Source organism: Coregonus clupeaformis, chromosome 16 (genome assembly GCF_020615455.1).
Source record: "Coregonus clupeaformis isolate EN_2021a chromosome 16, ASM2061545v1, whole genome shotgun sequence".
Lineage (NCBI taxonomy): Eukaryota > Metazoa > Chordata > Actinopteri > Salmoniformes > Salmonidae > Coregonus > Coregonus clupeaformis.
This window is the reverse complement of record NC_059207.1, coordinates 48,063,286-48,084,309: the sequence shown is the minus strand read 5'-3', so window position 1 is coordinate 48,084,309 and position 21,024 is coordinate 48,063,286. Positions and strand designations below refer to the sequence as shown.

Genomic DNA, 21,024 nt, shown 5'->3' with positions numbered 1-21,024 from the left:
GGATTTTGTGCGACATTCTGCTAATTTTCTCATCTTTATTTTTTCTCATCTGTATTTTTTATTTTTTAAAATCTCAATACAGTTTTCTGTTACCAAAACTAAAATCTGTTACGAACAGAGTGGATTACGTTTTGTAGATTTTACTATTTGCCTAAATTTATTAAAATTGCGTTTAGGAGAGCAAGAGCGACATGAGTTATTTCACAATGTAGGCGTGTGCTAGAACGCGCCAATAGGTTCTCGCTAGCTCGTGCTTGGCTCTGCCCACCACCTTGCCTATTCTGCCCACTATGATTAATTTGTTCCCATTGGAAACGACAAGCTGTGGTTTATCTTGGGTTAGTTATAAAAATCTTCGGTTGTACTGTACACCTGTCCAGGGTTAGAGTCGACCAGGAATCATCATCCGGAACCCTTGTTATGAGCCACGCCCACCTATCCTCGCGCGCTGATTTGATGAAGACAAGGACTAACTTGCCTTTCAGGTAGCTAGCTATCTGATGATGATCACAAATTGAATTACAAATCATGTCAATTTAGGGTTGTTATAAGAGTTTTTTTTAGCTAAAAATCTTGTAGTGATGTGGGACCTTAAAATTAGATTTTTTTGCCACAGAATACTATTCGAATAATAATAATAGCTAACGTTAATGTTTTTAGCTACAGTAGTTAGACACTATGTCGTCGTTCACAAAAACATAAAGATTGGCATCTTCTGATTAGGGAGTTTACTGACACTTGTATGTAATGTCAATTAGCCCGTTTTAGTCATGATCAAAACCAGAGCACTAGCTAGCTACTGTAATTCTTTATTTTCTTTACCAAAGATGATGCCGTCATAGGGATACCACAATAATAACGACCTAGCGAACTAGTAGATGGAACAACCATTCCACTAAAACACAGGCCAAATCAGACTAACACATTTTTTTTGTCCTCAAAAGTAAAGGTAAAACTGATGGTGACTGCCTCCATTTACACCTACACCACCCCCGCCCACCATTGCCTGGCACATTAATTTCCACATCCCCATGGCCATGAAGATCCCCCACACTTACCCTCCTATCTCCCACACCCACTGCCGCTACCGGGGGCACAGGCTGTGGTGGGCCTTCCTCCTCTCCTCCCTGTCTGTCTTCCTGGGGGGCCTGCTGGCCCTGCTGCTCTGGAAGGTTGCTCACAGCGGGTTCAATAGTATTGGGATTTTCAGACCCCGACGACAGCGCTGGGCACACAGACAGGTGAGGGGAAAAGGTAGAAAGATAAGATGGAGAGGAAGTCAGTAGGGGATGACAAAGGGAGAGTTATGTACCCTACCAAACCTATAAGGTTATGTAAGCCTACACCTACAGTGTAATCACAGGTCAATCTGGTGTGCACTGTGCAGGCCTATGAACAGGTAGAGTAATAATTGTTGAGTTCAAATTTGACCATGTCTTGCTATTGTGATGTTGCAGAGCATTAGTGTGGAGCCAGAGTTCAATCTGAAGAATGCCTTGAAGGAATGGGCTTTCTCTGTGATATCTGCTCAACATCTGCCTGGCAAAGTCCTGGTAAGTCACAAGACATGCAGGAAGAGTACTCTTATGTTTTTCTTCTTTCATCCTACTATTGTATTTCTCACCCTTTCCTGCCTCAACAGATGGTGCTGATATTCTGTTTCAACATCGGCTCCATCCTGACCTATATCATCCTCTCTACTGAGTGAGTTGCATCATGATATCATGATTATGGGATCAAAACAAAGTGTTGTTTGTTCACTAGAAAAGGTCCAAGACAAACAACCAGAGGGAAACTAAAATGTATTCTCCCTCTCCTCTCTCAGCCCAGTAGAGTCCTGCATGAAAGAATACAGCATAGCTTTCCTCGTTGATTTGAGCTTCAACATCTGCCACCTTATGTATTTTGGACTCCGGGTGAGGCAGTTAGCCAATAGGACATATACAAAATAACGTCACACATTTTGGGTTTAGACAAAGCAGTGTTTATTACTCAGTCTTTCCTGTGTGTTATTGTTCACCAGTTTTTGGCGGCCCAGGATAAGCTGACGGTTTGGGTTGACTTGAGATCCCTGGTGGATTTTTTCACCATCACTCCTTCCTTTGTTACCCTGTTTTCCCGTCGAGCCTGGCTGGGTAAGACACTCATACATGGGTCGTTCCACAAAGAGTGCCTTTTGCGCCCCTTGGATATTTTAACTATAAATTGTGCACCAATATTTCATTTTAAATGCCTGTTACTGTATATAAAATGAAGTGCCATTTCATATAGACCAAATGGGGAATTCAATTAATCCGATTTTTTTGTATGAATAAAGACCATGGGAGGCTGGTGGGAGGAGCTATAGGAGGACGGGCTCATTGTAATGGCTGGAAATAAATAAATGGAACTGAGTCAAACATATGGTTTCTATATGTTTGTTGTGTTTGATACCTTTCCATTATTCCATTCCAGCCATTACTATTAGCCTGTCCTCCTATAGCTCCTCCCACCAGCCTCCTCTGACAGACTTGTTAAAGTGCCAAAATTCAGCATTTTCACCTGTCCATCTGTGCACCCTCTGTCACATCAAGAAGATTTTAACCCCAACATTTCTCCCAAGTTTTCACCATCATTGTAAAGCCCTAGTTATTTTGTTGCTTTGACAAAGTCATTTCTGAAGTTCATTATTTATTTAATGTCATTAGTGATACATTTACGTCTGTCCCTCATTTTAAGGTCAATCCTGTTACGTGAACTGAACTCTCTATTAAAACATTTTTTTTTTCAAAAGAAACATTGAACATGTCAGAACAGAATAGTCAGACCATAGTGTAGAAGCAGGTGAGCTGGTTCTACTATTTTTGGCAATTTTCTGGTATTTTGTGGTGGAAAAGTGGGTCGAGCATAACACGTCAACCCCGTTACCCATAGATAGATAGGCTAGATTCATTTTTTTTTTTTTTTTACAATTTCACGTTTTTTGTGAAGCTTGCATTCAATTTCCGCTCGCTGTTGCACACAACAAGCTTCCATCACCCCTGTCACAACGGGATTCATGGCTGATTTAAGATGAAATCGTCAACCTGTTACAGTTAACCCTGTTACTTTATTTGGCACTTACTATAGTATTTTTTTTTATTTAACCTCTCGAGATGGGAAAACTTGTTGAATATGTGCATTATGACAGAATGTTAAAATTAGGTGAAATCAAAGTTTTTTTGTTGTTGGGTGGAAAGACCCACATACAGTTGGCCTACACACTTATATGCCATTGACGTTATGGGAATTTTAAAGCAACATGGGATGGGATTTTCAAAATCTCTCCCTATATATATATATATATATATATATATATATATATATATATATGCTTAAAAAAGTATTATTTACATTTACATTTGAGTCATTTAGCAGACGCTCTTATCCAGAGCGACTTACAGTTAGTTAGTGCATACATTATATTTTTTTCATACCCCCTGTGGGAATCGAATCCACAACCCTGGCGTTGCAAACGCCATGCTCTATCAACTGAGCTACATCCCTGCCGGCCATTCCCTCCCCTACCCTGGACGACGCTGGGCCAATTGCGCGCCGCCCCATGGGTCTATTATCATTATTATTATTGTATTTTTTCTTCTTCAATATAAGCTTAGTGTTGCAAAATTTTGGTAACTTTCCCAAAATTCCCAGGTTTTCCAGAAACCCCAATTAGAAGATTTAGTAGAATTTACTTGAATTTTGCAACCCTATAAACTAATGCCTTATTCTGTATGTCTGGCCCAGGTCTGAGATTCATCAGAGCTATGCACATACTGGAGTTACCAGTCGTTCTGCAGATTCTCAACATCCTCAACAGCAACAGGTAACACAGCAACACATACATCAAGTTTCAAGTTTTAATGTCACATGCACAAGTACAGTGAAATGCCTTTCTTGCCAGCTCTAACCCCAACAGTGCAGTAATCAATAACATTTTACATTTACATTTTAGTCATTTAGCAGACGCTCTTATCCAGAGCGACTTACAGTTAGTGAGTGCATACATTTTTTTTTTTTTTTGTAAAAAAAAAAATCATACTGGCCCCCCGTGGGACTAACAATGTAATACTAAAAATAACAAGATACAACAAAAACACACGATATAAAAATAAGAAATAAGAAGAAGACGATAAAGTAAGTAAGAATACTAAATACAGGGTCCGTTCCAGTACCATATTTACAATGTGCAATTTCCATCAAATAGAGGCCGGAACAGCGATGAAAATGAATGATTCCATCGACTTTCACATTTTCAGCATGTATGAGATACAAGCAATGTTACTTGTTTTAAATACATGTCTGCCTGTTAATATAGTTGAACTTACTATTTTTTTTCTCTCTCTCTCTCTCTCTCTCTCTCTCTCTCTCTCTCTCTCTCTCTCTCTCTCTCTCTCTCTCTCTCTCTCTATTCTCTCTCTCTCTCTGTTATTCTCTCTCTCCCACTCACATTTCCTCTCACTCTGTGTTCCCAGCACCACTCTGAAACTCTCCCGCCTGGTTGCTATCCTAACAGGCACACTGCTGACCTCTGCTGGTTTCATCCACCTGGTGTGTCATTTCCATTTATGTTTTGGTTCCCTCCACACTCTTTACATTCACTGAGAAATAAGCAAACCATTTTGATTGACTAATGATGCAAATGTGTGTTTTATGAGTAATTCAGCTAATAATACAATTATTAATCCTGCTAACATTAAAGCTGAAATCCGTAGCGGTGAAACTGCCACATCTGTTTGCGATATTACAACAACCAAGATATTACTTCAAAAAATAAACTTTTTTTTTACCACAATGCTAGATGCTCATCTCCTCCGTTTCATAAACAAAACAATAACAAATGTGCCAAGGGCGACCAGTGGCACTGTTTCACCTTATGCAAATCTCAACTTTAACCGCTCTCTCTCATGGGACCTGGTCTTGCTGCAGCTGGAGAACTCAGGTGACCCCTGGCTGGACTTCTCCAACCCCCAACCTCTCTACTACTTTGACTGTGTTTACTTCCTGGTTGTTACCATGTCAACGGTGGGCTATGGGGATGTGGAGATAAGGACGACCCTGGGACGCCTCTTTGTCATCATCTTCATCTTTATCGGACTGGTAAATCTCATAAGAGAGTATTGACTCCCCCCATACAATGTAAAGAGCCTTTAAGCATAGGAAAGTGTTATGGAAATCCAATCCATGAAAGCTACTGTCTGCTTCCCAAATGGCACCCTATCCCCCCTATATCAGGGATGCGGCCCGTGGCCCCCCTTTTGTAGGCCTGCAGATCAATTTCCAAAGATGAAAAAATAAAACATCAATTAGCCCATGTCAGCTAGCGTTTTTGGGATTTTGCTTAGGGTACCCAAAAGGCTAGGACCGGCTCTGACTGCATATCTGGGTATGGATGTGGGTACGCAGACCCGCAAACTACAGATGTTTTTCAAAGTTGCCCATCCCTGCCCTATATAGTGCACTACTTTTGAACAGGTCCCATAGGGTTCTGGCCAAATGTAGTGCACTTCATAGGGAATATGGTGGCAATTGGGATGCTGTCAGTGATCCATTGAGGATGTGATTTAGATACACATCATCTGTCTGTCTCTGTCTCTCTCGCTCTCTCTCTCTCTCTCTCGCTCTTTCTGTCGCTCTCTCGCTCTCTCTCACTCTCTCAGGGTCTGTTTGCCAACTTTGTCCCAGAGGTGGTTCAGATCATCATCAACAGGAAGAGGTTTGATGGAAGCTTCACGGCTGTCTCAGGCAAGACGTGAGTCTTCTTACTACAGTTTATCAGAGATGATCAAAATAAAACAGTTGGTGTAGTAGCAGGTACAAGGTACATTTGTATGTCACACAACATGATTAATATACACTGGACCTAGACTAAAAATACTAAATCCTCAGTATATCTGATATAAAACTTCTTAGAATGATAGTCTTTCTCTCGTTCTATCTCCACCCATCCATGTTGATGTTCCTCCCTGTGTGTGTGTGTGTGTGCTAGCCATGTGGTGGTGTGTGGTCATATCACTCTGAGCAGTGCCTCTGCCTTTATGAAAGATTTTCTACATGAGGACAGGGGAGAGGTCAACGTCAAGGTGCTCTTCCTGGGAAAGTGAGTCACAGCGTTACCTTTGAGCCCAACCTGGGCCCGGTTCAAATGTTGTGCACTACATAGAGATTAGGGTCCCATTTCAGACACTGCTATCTCTGCCTTTGCCAGCTTCCGTCCTGACCAGGAGCTGGAGGCGTTCTTCCTGAGGTGGTTCCTGAAGGTCACCTTCTATCAGGGCTCAGTGATGCAGAAGAGAGACCTGGAGAGAGTTAGGGTACTGTAGCCAACTACACACTCAGTTTGGATAACTGATGTACAACACATTTGACACAACTGTTTTGATACGAAGAGTTAGTCTGCACAAAAATATTTACACACAACAGTTGTGGGGACACCACACAATGGTTTTGTAATCATTTTTGTGCAGACAAACTCTTCGACCTGACTGTGTGTTTTACTGGATATACTACCATCTAGCAGTCGGATGCTAACATTAGCACTTGCACTCCAAGCCAACTGTACACAGTTGTGAAATCTAGAGCAAGAAGCTAGCTTGTTCCTCCTGGAGCGACTGTTGGCTCTTAGATCTCAGGAAGGTAACACATCACCACAGTGGCTAGCAGTTACTGGCTAGCCTCTGCTTATCACGTACAACAAGGGCACCAATACAGAGAGGGAGACAAGTACACTGGGAAGGGTACAGGAGGGATACTGGGATGCAGAGTAATGATTGTTTAGTTACTATGGTACATGGTAGTACTAGCTTGATGCTATCCTCTGTGTGTAGATGCAGAAAGCAGGAGCTTGCCTGATCATCTGTGACAGGTTCACCTCAGACCAGAACAAGGAGGACGCTGCCAATCTCATGAGGTAGGTAGGGCTCAGGTGCATGCCCACATAGATAGACAGGCACACACACACACACACACACATTCACCTGCTCTCTACATTCTTATCCTTTCTGAGACACAGCTAAAAATAAATAAAGGATGCAGATTTTATCATAAGATAAAACAACATGTTTTAAGAGTGTGTTTGTCCTCTGTCAGGGTGATCTCCATCAAACAGTATTGTCCCAACACCAGGATTATAGTTCAGATGCTGAAGCACAATAGTAAGGTAGGCTGCCATATCTCAGACTGGCCAATAAAAATAAAAGATTAAGATGGGCAAAAGAGCACAGACACTGGACTTTTTCTTTGCAACTCTGCCTAGAAGGTCAGCATCCCGGAGTCGCCTCTTCACTGTTGACGTTGAGACTGGTGTTTTGCGAGTACTATTTAATGAAGCTGCCAGTTGAGGACCTGTGAGGCGTCTGTTTCTCAAACTAGACACTCTAATAATGTATTTGTCCTCTTGCTCAGTTGTGCACCGGGACCTCCCACTCCTCTTTCTATTCTGGTTAGAGACAGTTTGCGCTGTTCTGTGAAGGGAGTAGTACACAGCGTTGTACGAGATCTTCAGTTTCTTGGCAATTTCTCGCATGGAATAGCCTTCATTTCTCAGAACAAGAATAGACTGACGAGTTTCAGAAAAAAGTTATTTGTTTCTGGCCATTTTGATTCTGTAATCGAACCCACAATTGCTGATGCTCCAGATACTCAACTAGTCTCAAGAAGGCCAGTTTTATTGCTTCTTTAATCAACACAACAGTTTTCAGCTGTGCTAACATAATTGCGGCAGGTAGCTTAGTGGTTAAGAGCGTTGTGCCAGTAACCGAAAGGTCGCTGGTTCTAATCCCTGAGCCAACTAGGTGAAAAATCTGTCGATGTGCCCTTGAGCAAGGCACTTAACCCTAATTTGCTCATGTAAGTCGCTCTGGATAAGAGCGTCTGCTAAATGACTAAAATGTAAATGTTTTCTAATGATCAATTAGCCTTTTAAAATGATAAACTTGGATTAGCAAACACAACGTGCCATTGGAACACAGGACTGATGGTTGCTGATAATGGGCCTCTGTACGCCTATGTAGATATTCCATAAAAAATCAGCCGTTTCCAGCTATAATAGCCATTTTCAACATTAACAATGTCTACACTGTATTTCTGATCAATTTGATGTTATTTTAATGGACAAAAAATTGCTTTTCTTTCGAAAACAAGGACATTTCTAAGTGACCCCAAACTTTTGAACGGTAGTGTACGTCTTACAAACAAGTCTGGCTACTGTTGCTGGATGATGTGTTGTGTGTGTGTGTGTGTGTGTGTGTGTGTGTGTGCCCCCCAGGCGTTCCTGCAGAACGTGCCTAACTGGGACTGGAGTCGAGGTGATGCAGTGATCTGCCTGGCAGAGCTCAAACTGGGTTTCATGTCTCAGAGCTGCCTGGTGCCTGGCCTCTCCACACTATTGGCCAACCTGTTCACCATGCAGAGCGAGATCGAGGTGTGTCAACAATAAAGTGCACTATTCTGATCCCTTAAGGATTTGAATGTATTTTTGAAAGCAGGGTGGGAGAGCAGAGAGAGAGAGGGGCACAGACAGGCATGGCCGAGACTGAATCTCTGTTGCCATTTTGTTTTACAGCAGGATGGAGACACCTGGCAGAACCTGTACAGAGAGGGCCTCTACAATGAGATCTACACAGAGCACCTGTCCCCCTCCTTCATAGGGATGTCCTTCGCTCAGGCCAGCAAGTCAGTTTGTCTGCACACAACAGAGAGACAAATAAGCATTCTAGTACTACACAAACAAACATGATCTCTCTCTGCCTGTGTGTCTGTGCCTGTGTCTGTCTGTGTGTGTGTGCGTGTGCGTGTGTGTGTGTGTGTGTGTGTGTGTGTGTGTGTGTGTGTCAGGCTATGTTTCCTGAAGCTGAGGTTGCTGTTGATTGGGATTGAGTATCAGAGCGGAGACCAAGATTTCAAGTAAGCAACTAGTAGTAGTAGCAGCAGGGTTGGGGAGTAACGGATTACACTTTTTTTTTGTAATCCCTTACATGTAACGGATTACCAAAAAAACGGTAACTGTAATCCATTACGTTACCAGCAAAAATATTGTAATCAGATTACAGATACTTTTGAAAAACTAGATGATTACTTTCGGCGATTACTTTTAAATTCAGAAAGGATATTTGCGGAAAAAAATCTTTGACACTTCTGTTTTCTCAATGACATTCAAATCAGCATTGAAAAAAGGTGCAAGTTTAAGTTTGTTCCACCTGAGCGAGCCTGACCACAAGTCAGAGACCACTATGATGACAAACCAAATGTGTTTGATGGATCGTGGGAAAAGAGCAGGAATAGGCTTTTGTAGGCTACAGTCCAAGCTATGTCTTCCAATGGTGCGACTGCTGTCGGCATCCAAAGATTATCCAATTTGAATAAACGCTTGGAGGTAAGGATGACAGCAGTGGTGTAGTCTAGGGCGATACGGATACACTACCAGTCAAAAGTTTGGACACACCTACTCATTCAAGGGTTTTTCTTAATTTTTTTACATTGTAGAATAATAGTGAAGACATCAAAACTATGAAATAACACATAAAATCATGTAGTAACCAAAAAAGTGTTAAACAAATACAAATATATTTTATATTTGAGATTCTTAAAATCGCCACCCTTTGCCTTGATGACAGCTTTGCACACTCTTGGCATTCTCTCAACCAGCTTCATGAGGTAGTCACCTGAAATGCATTTCAATTAACAGGTGTGCCTTCTTAAAAGTTAATTTGTGGAATTTCTTTCCTTCTTAATGCGTTTGAGACAATCAGTTGTGTTGTGACAAGGTAGGGGGGGGGGGGTGTATACAGAAGATAGCCCTATTTGGTAAAAGACCAAGTCCATATTATGGCAAGAACTGCTCAAATAAGCAAAGAGAAACGACAGTCCATCATTACTTTAAGACATGAAGGTCAGTCAATACTGAACATTTCAAGAACTTTGAAAGTTTCTACAAGTGCAGTCACAAAAACCATCAATCACTATGATGAAACTGGCTCTCATGAGGACCGCCACAGGAATGGAAGACCCAGAGTTACCTCTGCTGAAGAGGATAAGTTCATTAGAGTTACCGGCCTCAGAAATTGCAGTCCAAATAAATGCTTCACAGAGTTCAAGTCACAGACACATCTCAACATCAACTGTTCAAAGGGTACTGTGTGAATCAGGCCTTCATGGTCGAATTGCTGCAAAGAAACCACTACTACAGGACACCAATAATAAGAAGAGACCTGCTTGGGCCAAGAAACACGAGCAATGGACATTAGACCGGTGGAAATATGTCCTTTGGTCTGGAGTCCAAATTTGAGATTTTTGGTTCCAACCGCCTTGTCTTTGTGAGACGCGGTGTGGGTGAACGGATGATCTCCGCATGTGTAGTTCCCACCGTAAAGCATGGAGGAGGAGGTGTTATGGTGTTGGGATGCTTTGCTGGTGACACTGTCTGTGATTTATTTAGAATTCAAGGCACACTTAACCAGCATGGCTTCCACAGCATTCTGCAGCGATACGTCATCCCATCTGGTTTGGGCTTAGTGGGACTATCATTTGTTTTTCAACAGGACAATGACCCAACACACCTCCAGGCTGTGTAAGGGCTATTTTAGCAAGAAGGAGAGGATGGAGTGCTGCATCAGATGACCTGGCCTCCACAATCCCACGACCTCAACAAAATTGAGATGGTTTTGGATGAGTTGGACCGCAGAGTGAAGGAAAAGCAGCCAACAAGTGCTCAGCATATATGGGAACTGTTGGAAACTCATTCCAGGTGAAGCTGGTTGAGAGAATGCCAAAAGTGTGCAAAGCTTTCATCAAGGCAAAGGGTGGCTATTTGAAGAATCTCAAATATAAAATATATTTTTATTTGTTTAACACTTTTTTGGTTACTACATGATTCCATATGTGTTATTTCATAGTTTTGATGTCTTCACTATTATTCTACAATGTAGAAAATAGTAATAGGTTCTGTATCTACATAGCGCATTGATGTGAATCACACTGCTGCTCTCTCATTTAGCTATTTGCGCCTCACGGATTGTGGTTGTTGTGGATGGCTGTTCATCAATCTAAATGTGTATTTGAACCCAATAATGGGTGAATTCAAGAAGTTTAAGCTGCTTATCAATCATTGTTTTTGAAACCAGTGGACAGCCAGTGAAAAATGCGCTCTTGCAAAAGATTGAGCAATAAAAGCATCACTTTTATTCCATAGGCTGTATGTAGCTAATTCATGCTGATAAAAAAATTATAATTCATAGACCTAATGAACACATGCTCAAACTTGCACACTTTTGATACACTTAAAGGAGCAATCTGTAGTTGCTACATCAATTTTTGGACTTAATAATATAACTTATAAATGCCTCATGAGCTTAGTTCAGCTGTCACACTCCATCAGGACCCAAAATATAAGCTTGTTTTTCTCCAATGTTTGTAAACATTGTAAATGTAAACAAACACTGTATAGCCTCATAACATGGTTAAAACAATAATTTTGATATTATGGATGGTCAGTCCTTGCATCCATAGCTCTGTCTATTTTTTTTATTTTTTTTATGTAACCTTTATTTAACTAGGCAAGTCAGTTAAGAACAAATTCTGATTAACAATTATTACACAATGGTTACATTTCTCCAGCCCCATCCCTCAGCATTTTACCAAAACAGAGGCGGGGCAACCATTTTGTTATCGTTTCATCTGTGGATTTGCCCTTTAAACAGCTGCATATTATCAAGATATCAAAGTGTCACCAACAAAAAGGTAAACAATAGGCTGATTGTAAATGCAGCATATGGAATTCATTTTAACTTTAACAGTGATTTATCCTGCAATAGATGTCGTTCAATTGGTAACATACATTTGTGTCTTCTTCTGATGCCTCTTAAGGGGAAAGAAATCTAAAAGTAACTGAATGTAATCAGATTACGTTACTGAGTTTGGGTAATCCAAAAGTTACTTTACTGATTATTTTGGACAGGTAACTACTAACTGTAATGGATTACATTTAGAAAGTAACCTACCCAACCCTGAGTAGTAGTAGTAGTAGTAGTAGTAGTAGTAGTAGTAGTAGTAGCATTAGCAGTAGTAGTAGTATTTGTATTTATTAAGGATCCCCATTAGCTACTGCCAAGCAGGCAGCTACTCCTCCTGTAGTAGTAGTAGTAGTAGTAGTAGTGGTAGTGGTAGTAGTAGTAGTGGTAGTGGTAGTGGTAGTGGTAGTAGTAGTAGCAGCAATAGTAGTAGTAGTAGTAGTAGACAGTCATTTCTATAATGCTTACAGGTATTTGTTTATTTTACACATTAACTGTATTTGTTTATTTTACACATTAACTGTAGTTTTGTGGATGGGCTACTGCCTGCCTGTTAAAGTTGTTTTGTTGTTTGTCAGTGTGTTGGTGAATCCTCCCAGTCACATCAAAATCAAGCTGTGGACTCTGGGTTTCCTCATAGCCAGCAATGCCAGTGATGCCAGAAGGTACTGTACCACTCTAATATTTGCTCATAAACTAGAGCCTTGACTCAAATGCTTCTGTATGTAGGGAGTGGGAGTATATATGGTAGTCACTTTTGCGTACCTGTGTGTTTGTCAGGGCGAGTATGTACTGCTCTGTGTGTCACAGAGACATCAAGGATTTGTCCAGGATGGGACCCTGCAAGTGCACTGAGCAGAAAGATGGTATGGCAACAGTACAGTGGCGCAGACAAGCCTATTACACTCACAGACCTTTTTAGTACTAACCTCAGTTTCACAAGAAGCAAAGCAACTGAGATAAGACATGTTGAGAGGTACAGAGAAGGTGCAGTCTCTAACTCCTCCACTAGGGGGAGTCCTCATCCCACGTTTCTCCACTGGGCTGAAAAATCTGGCTTTTCTTTAGTAGAAAGCACCAAGCGCCTCTGTCTGTCCTGTTCGCCTCATTACACATTTTCACACAGAGCAGAGACTCAGAATGGCTGTCTGTCACCCCTCTGTCTCTTATGAGCCTGTCTGTCACCTATGGGTGTGTCTGACCTGCAAGACTGTCTCTCACCCGTGTGTTTATCATCTGTCTGTGTGTGTGTGTCTCCCATCAGTCTCATCTCACACCTCCACTATGAGTCTAGGCTTCAGACGGCCATCACTGGGAGTTCTGCCCTTCAGGTGAGAAATCACAGCCTTCTACATAGGAATATGTTTGTTTTGAACATGCTGAGACAAATATTTAATTGAACACTCACCATGATATATTGCACGCACACACACACACCTAGTGTGTGTGACTTCAGTGTGTCCTGTCATTAGTGGAGGCTGCCTAGTGCGGGCGGGCGGGCAGGCTGGCTAGGTCCTGGACAGCTGAGCACAGTGGAATAGCAGGCTGGGATTGACAGGCTGATTAATGGGCCGGCTCCCCAGCCGCCTCACTCAACCCATTCTGGGCATTAATATTGGGAGATCCTGTCAGAGAGGACAGAGAGGGAGGAGGAGAGAGGGAGGAGGAGAGAGGGAGGACAGAGAGGGAGGAGGAGAGAGGGAGAGTTAGTCAGAAGGTGAGGTAGTGAGCAGATTACAGCTGAAATAAATCATAGTGCCCTGCTCTCCCTCGCTCTCTCTCTTTCTCTCTCTGTGTCTCTTTCCTCTCTCTCTTCCCCCCCCTCATCCCTCTCACTCCTGTCTCGCTCTCTTTCTCTCTCTCTCTCTGTCTATCCTGTCTCGCCGCCACCCTTTTCTTCTGTGATCTGTGATTCCACTACCCTAGTGAATACCTTTCATTTTCCCTGTTGTGCTCTTGATATCCAGAGTGGTTGGACAGTGCATGTGTGGATATGTAATATGTCTGCATGCCTGAGTGTGTGTGTGCCTCCCCTGTCTTCTCTCCCTCCACCCTTTCTTCTCCACTCTCTGAGGCTTGTGTGTGTGTCCTCTGCTGTAGCCCAGAGGGAGAGACTCTTGGAGAGAGGGAGTGTGTTTGGGAGGAGCAGGAGGAGGAGGAGGTGGGGCTGGACTCTACAGGACTGTTCCACTGGTGCCCACCTGTTCCCTTGAAGGACATCTCACTGGTAAGACTGGGACATGGACAGACTGGGACATATATGCAATTAGGCACTAATGGTGAGCGATTAACTTAAATTTAGTTTTTTATTTTCGGTTATTAAACAACTCATTGACGGACATTGGTTCAATGACTTGAATTCCATTTAGTAATTTTTTTTGTGAGCCCAACGTGCCATTTCTCTAGAGAGATATCAAATAATTCACGAGAGAAATCAAGTCAAGAACTATGTGTGACTGGGCTGAAGGGAGTTGTAGTTTTCATTAAGCAAATATTCAACAAAGTTCAGTGCAGAAACGTGGTAATTAACTACAATGACCATAATCCATTGCACCTGTTATTTCCGTCTCGGACACTTTTACGCCTGCTGTGTTAGGTTAGATACACATAGACCGCTTAGACCGTATGAGAGGAATGTACACAACACAACAAGAAGAGGGAGAGGGATGGAAATGGTGCTTGCTGTTTGGGGTTTTAGGCTGGGTTTCTGTAGAAGCACTTTGTGACATCTGCTGATGTAAAAAGGGCTTTATAAATACATTTTGATTGATTTGATTGATTCCTAAAGGAAGGGGTTATCTATTTTGAAGAACTAGTAAAATGATTTTGTCAGACAGCTCTTCAGCATACTGTACTCCCGAGTGGCGCAGTGGTCTAAGGCACTGCATCGCAGTGCTAAACTGTGCCACTAGAGATCCTGGTTCGAATCCAGGCTCTGTCGTAGCCGGCCGCGACCGGGAGACCCATGGGGCGGCGCGCACAATTGGCCCAGCGTCGTCCAGGGTAGGGGAGGGATTTGGCCAGCAGGGGATGTAGCTCAGTTGGTAGAGCATGGCGTTTGCAACGCCAGGGTTGTGGGTTCGATAAAATAATGTATGCACTAACTGTAAGTCGCTCTGGATAAGAGCGTCTGCTAAATGACTAAAATGTAAATGTAAATGAAACAGGCTAGCCTAGCTAAATAGGATGAGGATGGGGAGCACAGAGAGAACGTTGTCTGGCTGGCTGGCTGCTACTGCCTGAGCAGAGATGAGATGATCACTTTAAAAAGAATAAAGTCTTCAAATAAAATAGTAATATACCCAACTATAATATTTAATTATTCATCGTAATTTCCTATTTTTCGATTGATGTCTACCGAATGTGGACCTGACAGAGACAATCATCTCATCTCTGCTCAGGCAGTAGCAGCCAGCCAGCCAGACAACGTTGTCTCTGTGTTCCCCATACTGTACTGTCTTTAGTCATCCTATTTAGCTAGGGTAGCCAATGGAATATTTTCAATGTTTTGGAAATTTAATGTTCAGTATTTTTGGCTTTTGCTATGGAATGTAAATTTTTCATAACACATTTAATGTAAAAAATGAAAACGTGATAACTTTTTAAGAATCGAACCGAAACCGAACCGACCTCAAAAAGCACTAATCGCTCAGTACTATTAGGCACACACTCACTGTCTCACACACTGGCTCTAGCTTACTTGTACCTAGCCAGCTAGAATACATGCATGTAATAGTAACATAATAAACATCAGCAGTCATGCATTTGTGTGTGTATCCCCCTCAGACCAGACAGAGTGCCAGTACTCTGGCGCTGCAGGACCATGTGGTGGTGTGTGTGTTTGGGGACGGGGGCTCCAGCCTGCTGGGCCTGGGGGACTTCATGATGCCTCTGAGGGCCAGCAGCCTGACGGCCCCAGAGCTGAGGACAGTGGTCTTCCTGGGAGACCCACACTACTTCAGCAGGGAGTGGCCCAACATACAATACTTCCCCAACATCTACTTCCTGCCTGTGAGTCTCTGGACATGTTTGAATACTCTATAATAGATTTGAAATGTATCCATTATTCAACAGAAACGTGTATTTTTGCTGACATACACGACAGGCATAGGTCAGGATCAGAGGAGGCTGGTGGTATGAGCTATAGGAGGACAGGCTCATTGTAATGGCTGGAATGGAATCAATGGAACAGAGTCAAACATGGGGTTTCCATATGTTTGATGTGCTTGATACCGTTCCATTAATTCCATTCCAGTCATTACAATGAGCCCGTCCTCCTCCCACCAGCCTCCACTGGTCAGGATACTCCATCGCTAGAATACCTAGTAAAGAGACTAACTAGGTAGAAGGTGGAAGAGGTGCCTAGGACTATATAACTGATCAGTCCTTGCCTGTCTCCCCCTGTCCCCTCACCCACCTCGTCACCCCATCCCTATCCCCCAGGGCTCTCCTCTGTGTGGGGCAGACCTACGTGTGTTGAGGGTGGAGCGCTGTGCCATGGTGGTGGTCCTCAGCTCTCTGTCCAGCTCCAGCGACATTGAGCCCTCCATGCAGGATAAGGATACCATCCACTTCTGTGTCAACCTCTACCACATCCGCTTCAGCCCCGAGCCAGGCCCACGCTGCACACTCAGTCACACTCAGAGTCACGGCCATGGACAGGGGCTAGAGCTTGGTCATGGGTTTGGTGGTCATAACCGCGGTCCAAGCCATGGTCAGTGAGATGGACCAGAGAGGTTCATAGAGAGTGGGCAGGGCAGGGGGCTGGGAGAATATTACTGTTAATGTTTGTTGGCTGCTTTAATATTCGATTAGTTGGCTTGGCTGGAGGCTGGACTGTCAGTGTGAGAGGATTGCGTTGGAGGTGAGAGTGTGTGTGTGTGTGTGTGTTTATATTGTCTGTGAAGAGTGCGTGTGAGTGTCATGTCCGTGGTATGAGCGCCGTACAGATTGTGGTCAGACAGACAGACAGACAGACGGGAGCTGAGGGAAAGGTCTGAAGGCTCAGCAGAAGTGTTCTGGGAATTGTGTGAGCGAATGGGGGGTGTGTGTGTATATAAATGGCAGCGTGTGTGTGTATGAACCCCAGTGTTTGTGTGTGTGTGTGTGTGTACGCGACAGCCTGCCACAGAGGCTGACAGAAAATAAACATGTTCCAGTAATTAACCTTGACAGGCTCAATGTGCCGCCAACAGCAGAATGTGCTAATGACACAATTAATCCATAATTAAGGCATGCTGTCTCACTGGAGCCATACAGTGGCTGGACCGACCCATCTGGGCTGCCTATCAGTGACGGTCTGTCTGGACTACAAGAGAGGAGAGGGGACACGTGTGTGTTCATGTTGGGTTATTTCTTGTAGGGGACATTGGTGCATAATGTCCTAGTAATACACACTAATAACTGAAATGTTCACATGTTTAGTGACAAAAGAATCACTGTTATACCAATCATGTTATGCAAATGATTTTGGGAATCCCATTCTTTTGAGGGTTTTACCTACGTTAGTTGGTTGCACTTACTGACTAAGAGCGTCTGCTAAAATGACCAAAATGTAAAGTAAAAATGGTGTAGATTTGTATTACTGATTCTACTTTTATGGTTGTTGTGTTCAGTGTGTGCCATTGTAACAGTGTGTTATGTGTTGTGCAGACACACTAGACTTTTCCCACATCCCTATGATACCCGAGAAGGCTGAGGTCACCCCTGCTCACAGCGCTGGCTCCGCTGTCCCTCTGCTGGTAGAGCTGGGTATTGCGCCTATTTCACTAGTGCTGTGCTACATCAACAGGGACAGGATTTTTGGTCTGGTCACATGGTCAGGGAACACCAGTAAATACCATATAGTTATAGGTGGATGGTGACAATTTATTCTAAAAAAGTACAGTACTATTATTCACAGCGATCCCTGTTTAACCAAAAACTTTTAACACCAAGGAGAAACTTTCACTGACCTCTATACTGACTGTTTGTACTTTAATTAGACTACTAACTAGTCCCTCTCTCCCCCAGTGAACAGCTCTAATGTGTGCTTTGTGAACGAGGCGGACAGCCAAGAGGACTTCTCCAGCCTGACTCTGACCCAGGGCTTCTCTGTAGGTTCCGTCTTCTCTGTCGACCTGCTGGACACTCTCATGTCAGCCGTGAGTAGACAGAACAGGACACAACGGCCGAGGACTAAGTTGCACCCTATTTCCCATATAGTGCACTATTTTTGACCAGCGCTCCATAGGCATAGCCATTTGGAAAGCGTTCAATCTATAGTAATAGTAATTCATCAATTGTAATAGCAATTGTACTACTTAGTTGCTTATAATAATGCTATAATACAAGTCTTGAAAGTATTATTACCATTGGGAAGCATGATACCACTTATGTTTTACTTTATCCACTTCTTCTCTACTCAATGCTATAAGATCATGCATCTGCAGCACCAAAGATGGTGGACGATTGATAGCCTCCCCAAGATAGCTAGCTTACCAGTCAACTAACCTGAAACTGCCTGTATATTATAACAGAGTGGGGGAACTCTATTTCTAGTTATTGGCCTCTGGTAGAACACACAGTGTCACTGTGAGCTGTGGGTTAGCTAACCTAACCAATACCTAATCTAATCTAACCTTACCTCGGAGTGGTTGCCTGTCTGTTGTCTGTGGTCTGTCTGTGTGGTGTGTAGACGTACTTCAACGCCAATGTGCCTGGTCTGATCTGTACGCTGGTGACGGGTGGCGACACCCCTTTACTGGAGGCCCAGCTGGCAGAGGACAACCAGCTGCAGGGAGGGGAGATGTCCGTGAAGATGTGGGCGCTGCGCCAACGCTCCAAACTGGCACAGCTGGCACTGCAGGACGAGCCCCTCTGTAGCCTCGCTGTGAGAGTTTCTACTACTAAGACACACATATATACACTATGTATACAAAAGTATGTGGACATCCCTTCAAATTAGTGGATTTGGCTATTTCAGCCTCACCCATTGCTGACAGGTGTATAAAATCGAGCACACAGCCATGCAATCTCCATAGACAAACACTGGCAGTAGAATGGCCTTACTGAAGAGCTCAGTGACTTTCAACGTGCCACCTTTCCAACAAGTCAGTTCGTAAAATTTCTGCCCTGCAAGAGCTGCCCCGGTCAACTGTAAGTGCTGTTATTGTGAATTGGCAACGTTTAGGAGCAACAACGGCTCAACCACAAAGTGGTATGCCACACAAGCTCACACGAGAACGGGACCGCTGAGTGCTGAAGCGCGTAGCGCGTAAAAATCGCCTTTCCTCGGTTCATGGTTCGGGCTAGGCCCCTTAGTTCCAGTGAAGGGAAATCAACACTACAGCATACAATTACATTCTAGACGATTCTGTGCTTCCAACTTTGTGGCAACAGTTTGGGGAAGGCACTTTCCTGTTTCAGCATGACAATGCCCCCATGTACAAAGCGAGGTCCATACAGATATGGTTTGTTGAGAACGGTGTGGAAGAACTTGACTGGCCTGCACAGAGCCCTGACCTCAACCCCGTCGAACACCTTTGGGATGAATTGGAACGCCGACTGCGAGCCAGGCCTAATCGCCCAACATCAGTGCCCGACCTCACTAATGCTCTTGTGGCTGAATGGAAGCAAGTCCTTGCAGCAATGTTCCAACATCTAGTGGAAAGCCTTCCCAGAAGAGTAGAGGCTGTTATAGCAGCAAGGGGGGGGGGACCAACTCCATATTAAAGCCCATGATTTTGGAATGAGATGTTCGACGAGCAGGCGTCCACATACTTTTGGTCATGTAGTGTACACCTATATGGACACACACACACCTACACTGAGTGTACAAAACGTTAGGAACAGTTGCTCTTTCCATGACATAGATTGACCAGGTAAATCCAGGTGAAAGCTATGATCCCTTATTGATGTCACCTGTTAACTCACTTCAATCAGTGTAGATGAAGGGGAGGAGACAGGTTAAATAAGTATTTTTAAGCCTTGGGACAATTGCGACACGGATTGTGTATGTGTGCCATTCAGAGGGTGAATGGGCAAGACAAACGATGTGTGCCTTTGAAAGGGGTATAGTAGTAGGTGCCAGGTGCACCGGTTTGAGTGTGTCAAGAACTGCAACGCTGCTGGGTTTTTCACACTTAACAGTTTCCATCCACCACCCAAAGGACATCCAGCCAACTTGACACTACTGTGGGAAGCATTGGAATCGACATGGGCCAGCATCCCTGTGGAACGCTTTCGACACCTTGTAGAGTCCATGCCCCGACGAATTGAAGCTGTTCTGAGGCCAAAAGGGGGGTTACAACTCAATATTAGGGGGGTTACAACTCAATATTAGGGAGGTGTTCCTAATGTTTTGTACACTCAGTTTATATAGACACACACGAACGCAGCAGTTCTAGAAACAGGCCCACAAACACACACGTCCTAGTGATTTCCTATCATCCATATCCTCTGCAGTGTGAGGACTTCAAGGAGTTGTTCTGCCAGGCTCTGGACTCGTTGGAGATCCTGTGTTTTGGGCTGTATCGCCTGCTGGACCCTCCTAACCCCTCCATGAAGAGGTACACTACCCATGCTGCTGCTCTTCCCTCTGCTGTTGGCACATACTTACTGTTCCACTGTCTGCAGGTTTGTAATCACCAACCCGTCAGCAGAGCTCCCGTTGTTGCCCTCAGACAGAGTCTTCTGCTCCGTACCCTTCCACCAGAGTCACCTGCTCACCCTGAGGAGAGCCAAGACCAGTCACCGCCTATGAACCTCCCCTACACCTCCCGTCTGCTTGGACAGCACAAGGTTAATTACTCCACAGAGAACACTATCAATTGTTTTACGTCAATCTCTTTATAAAGTCTTTATAAATCTTTATACGTCTTTGAATGGAAATTATTATTTTTGCTGACACAGTACCCAATCACACCGACACGCACGCACACACACACACACAGACGTCACACTAGGAGTGCGTTGCTCAAGGGCACAACGGCGGTAGTTTAAGAGAGAGATGATTTACAACCTGTATTGTGAGTGGTTCTTCTATACTTTACTGGCTATGAATATCAATGCCGTACAGTAGGAGACGTGACAGTGTTTGACAATGGCTGAGACGTCTATTATTGTTTGCCTATGGTTGGTGACATGTTTTTATAATGTAGCTTTAGGTTGAAATGTATAGTTTATAATTCCTATACAGTTATGGTTTGTTTAAGTGAATGCAAATATATAACTATATTTC

General features: G+C 43.5%; 1 protein-coding gene across 2 annotated transcripts; it reads left to right on the top strand.

Moving 5' to 3' along the window:
- Nucleotides 1-317: 317 nt before the first annotated feature.
- LOC121585032 (calcium-activated potassium channel subunit alpha-1) lies at nt 318-20,657 on the top strand. 2 transcript variants are annotated; one of them, XM_041901362.1, is made up of 28 exons: nt 318-485; nt 945-1,241; nt 1,458-1,553; nt 1,643-1,704; nt 1,826-1,916; nt 2,024-2,135; nt 3,766-3,844; nt 4,494-4,569; nt 4,948-5,118; nt 5,679-5,770; nt 6,008-6,118; nt 6,227-6,332; nt 6,846-6,928; nt 7,108-7,177; nt 8,285-8,440; nt 8,582-8,691; nt 8,854-8,922; nt 12,383-12,469; nt 12,585-12,670; nt 13,069-13,135; nt 13,905-14,031; nt 15,591-15,815; nt 16,248-16,518; nt 17,457-17,555; nt 17,817-17,947; nt 18,481-18,675; nt 20,250-20,353; nt 20,421-20,657. In XM_041901362.1, the coding sequence occupies exons 2-28, from the start codon at nt 1,032-1,034 to the stop codon at nt 20,545-20,547; spliced, it is 3,213 nt and encodes a 1,070-aa protein (XP_041757296.1). In that variant the 5' UTR covers nt 318-485; nt 945-1,031; the 3' UTR covers nt 20,548-20,657. The 2 variants fall into 2 exon arrangements, with proteins under 2 accessions (XP_041757296.1, XP_041757297.1); XM_041901363.1 differs by lacking the exon at nt 945-1,241.
- The last annotated feature ends 367 nt before the right edge of the window (nt 20,658-21,024 follow it).

Coding starts and splice junctions, on each gene's coding strand:
- LOC121585032 (XM_041901362.1), top strand. CDS start 1,032: ATGGCCATGAAGATCCCCCACACTTACCCTCCTATCTCCCACACCCAC. Junction 17,556..17,816: donor CCCTCTGCTGGTAGAGCTGG/GTATTGCGCCTA, acceptor TCTCTCCCCCAG/TGAACAGCTCTAATGTGTGC. Junction 17,948..18,480: donor TGGACACTCTCATGTCAGCC/GTGAGTAGACAG, acceptor TGTGGTGTGTAG/ACGTACTTCAACGCCAATGT.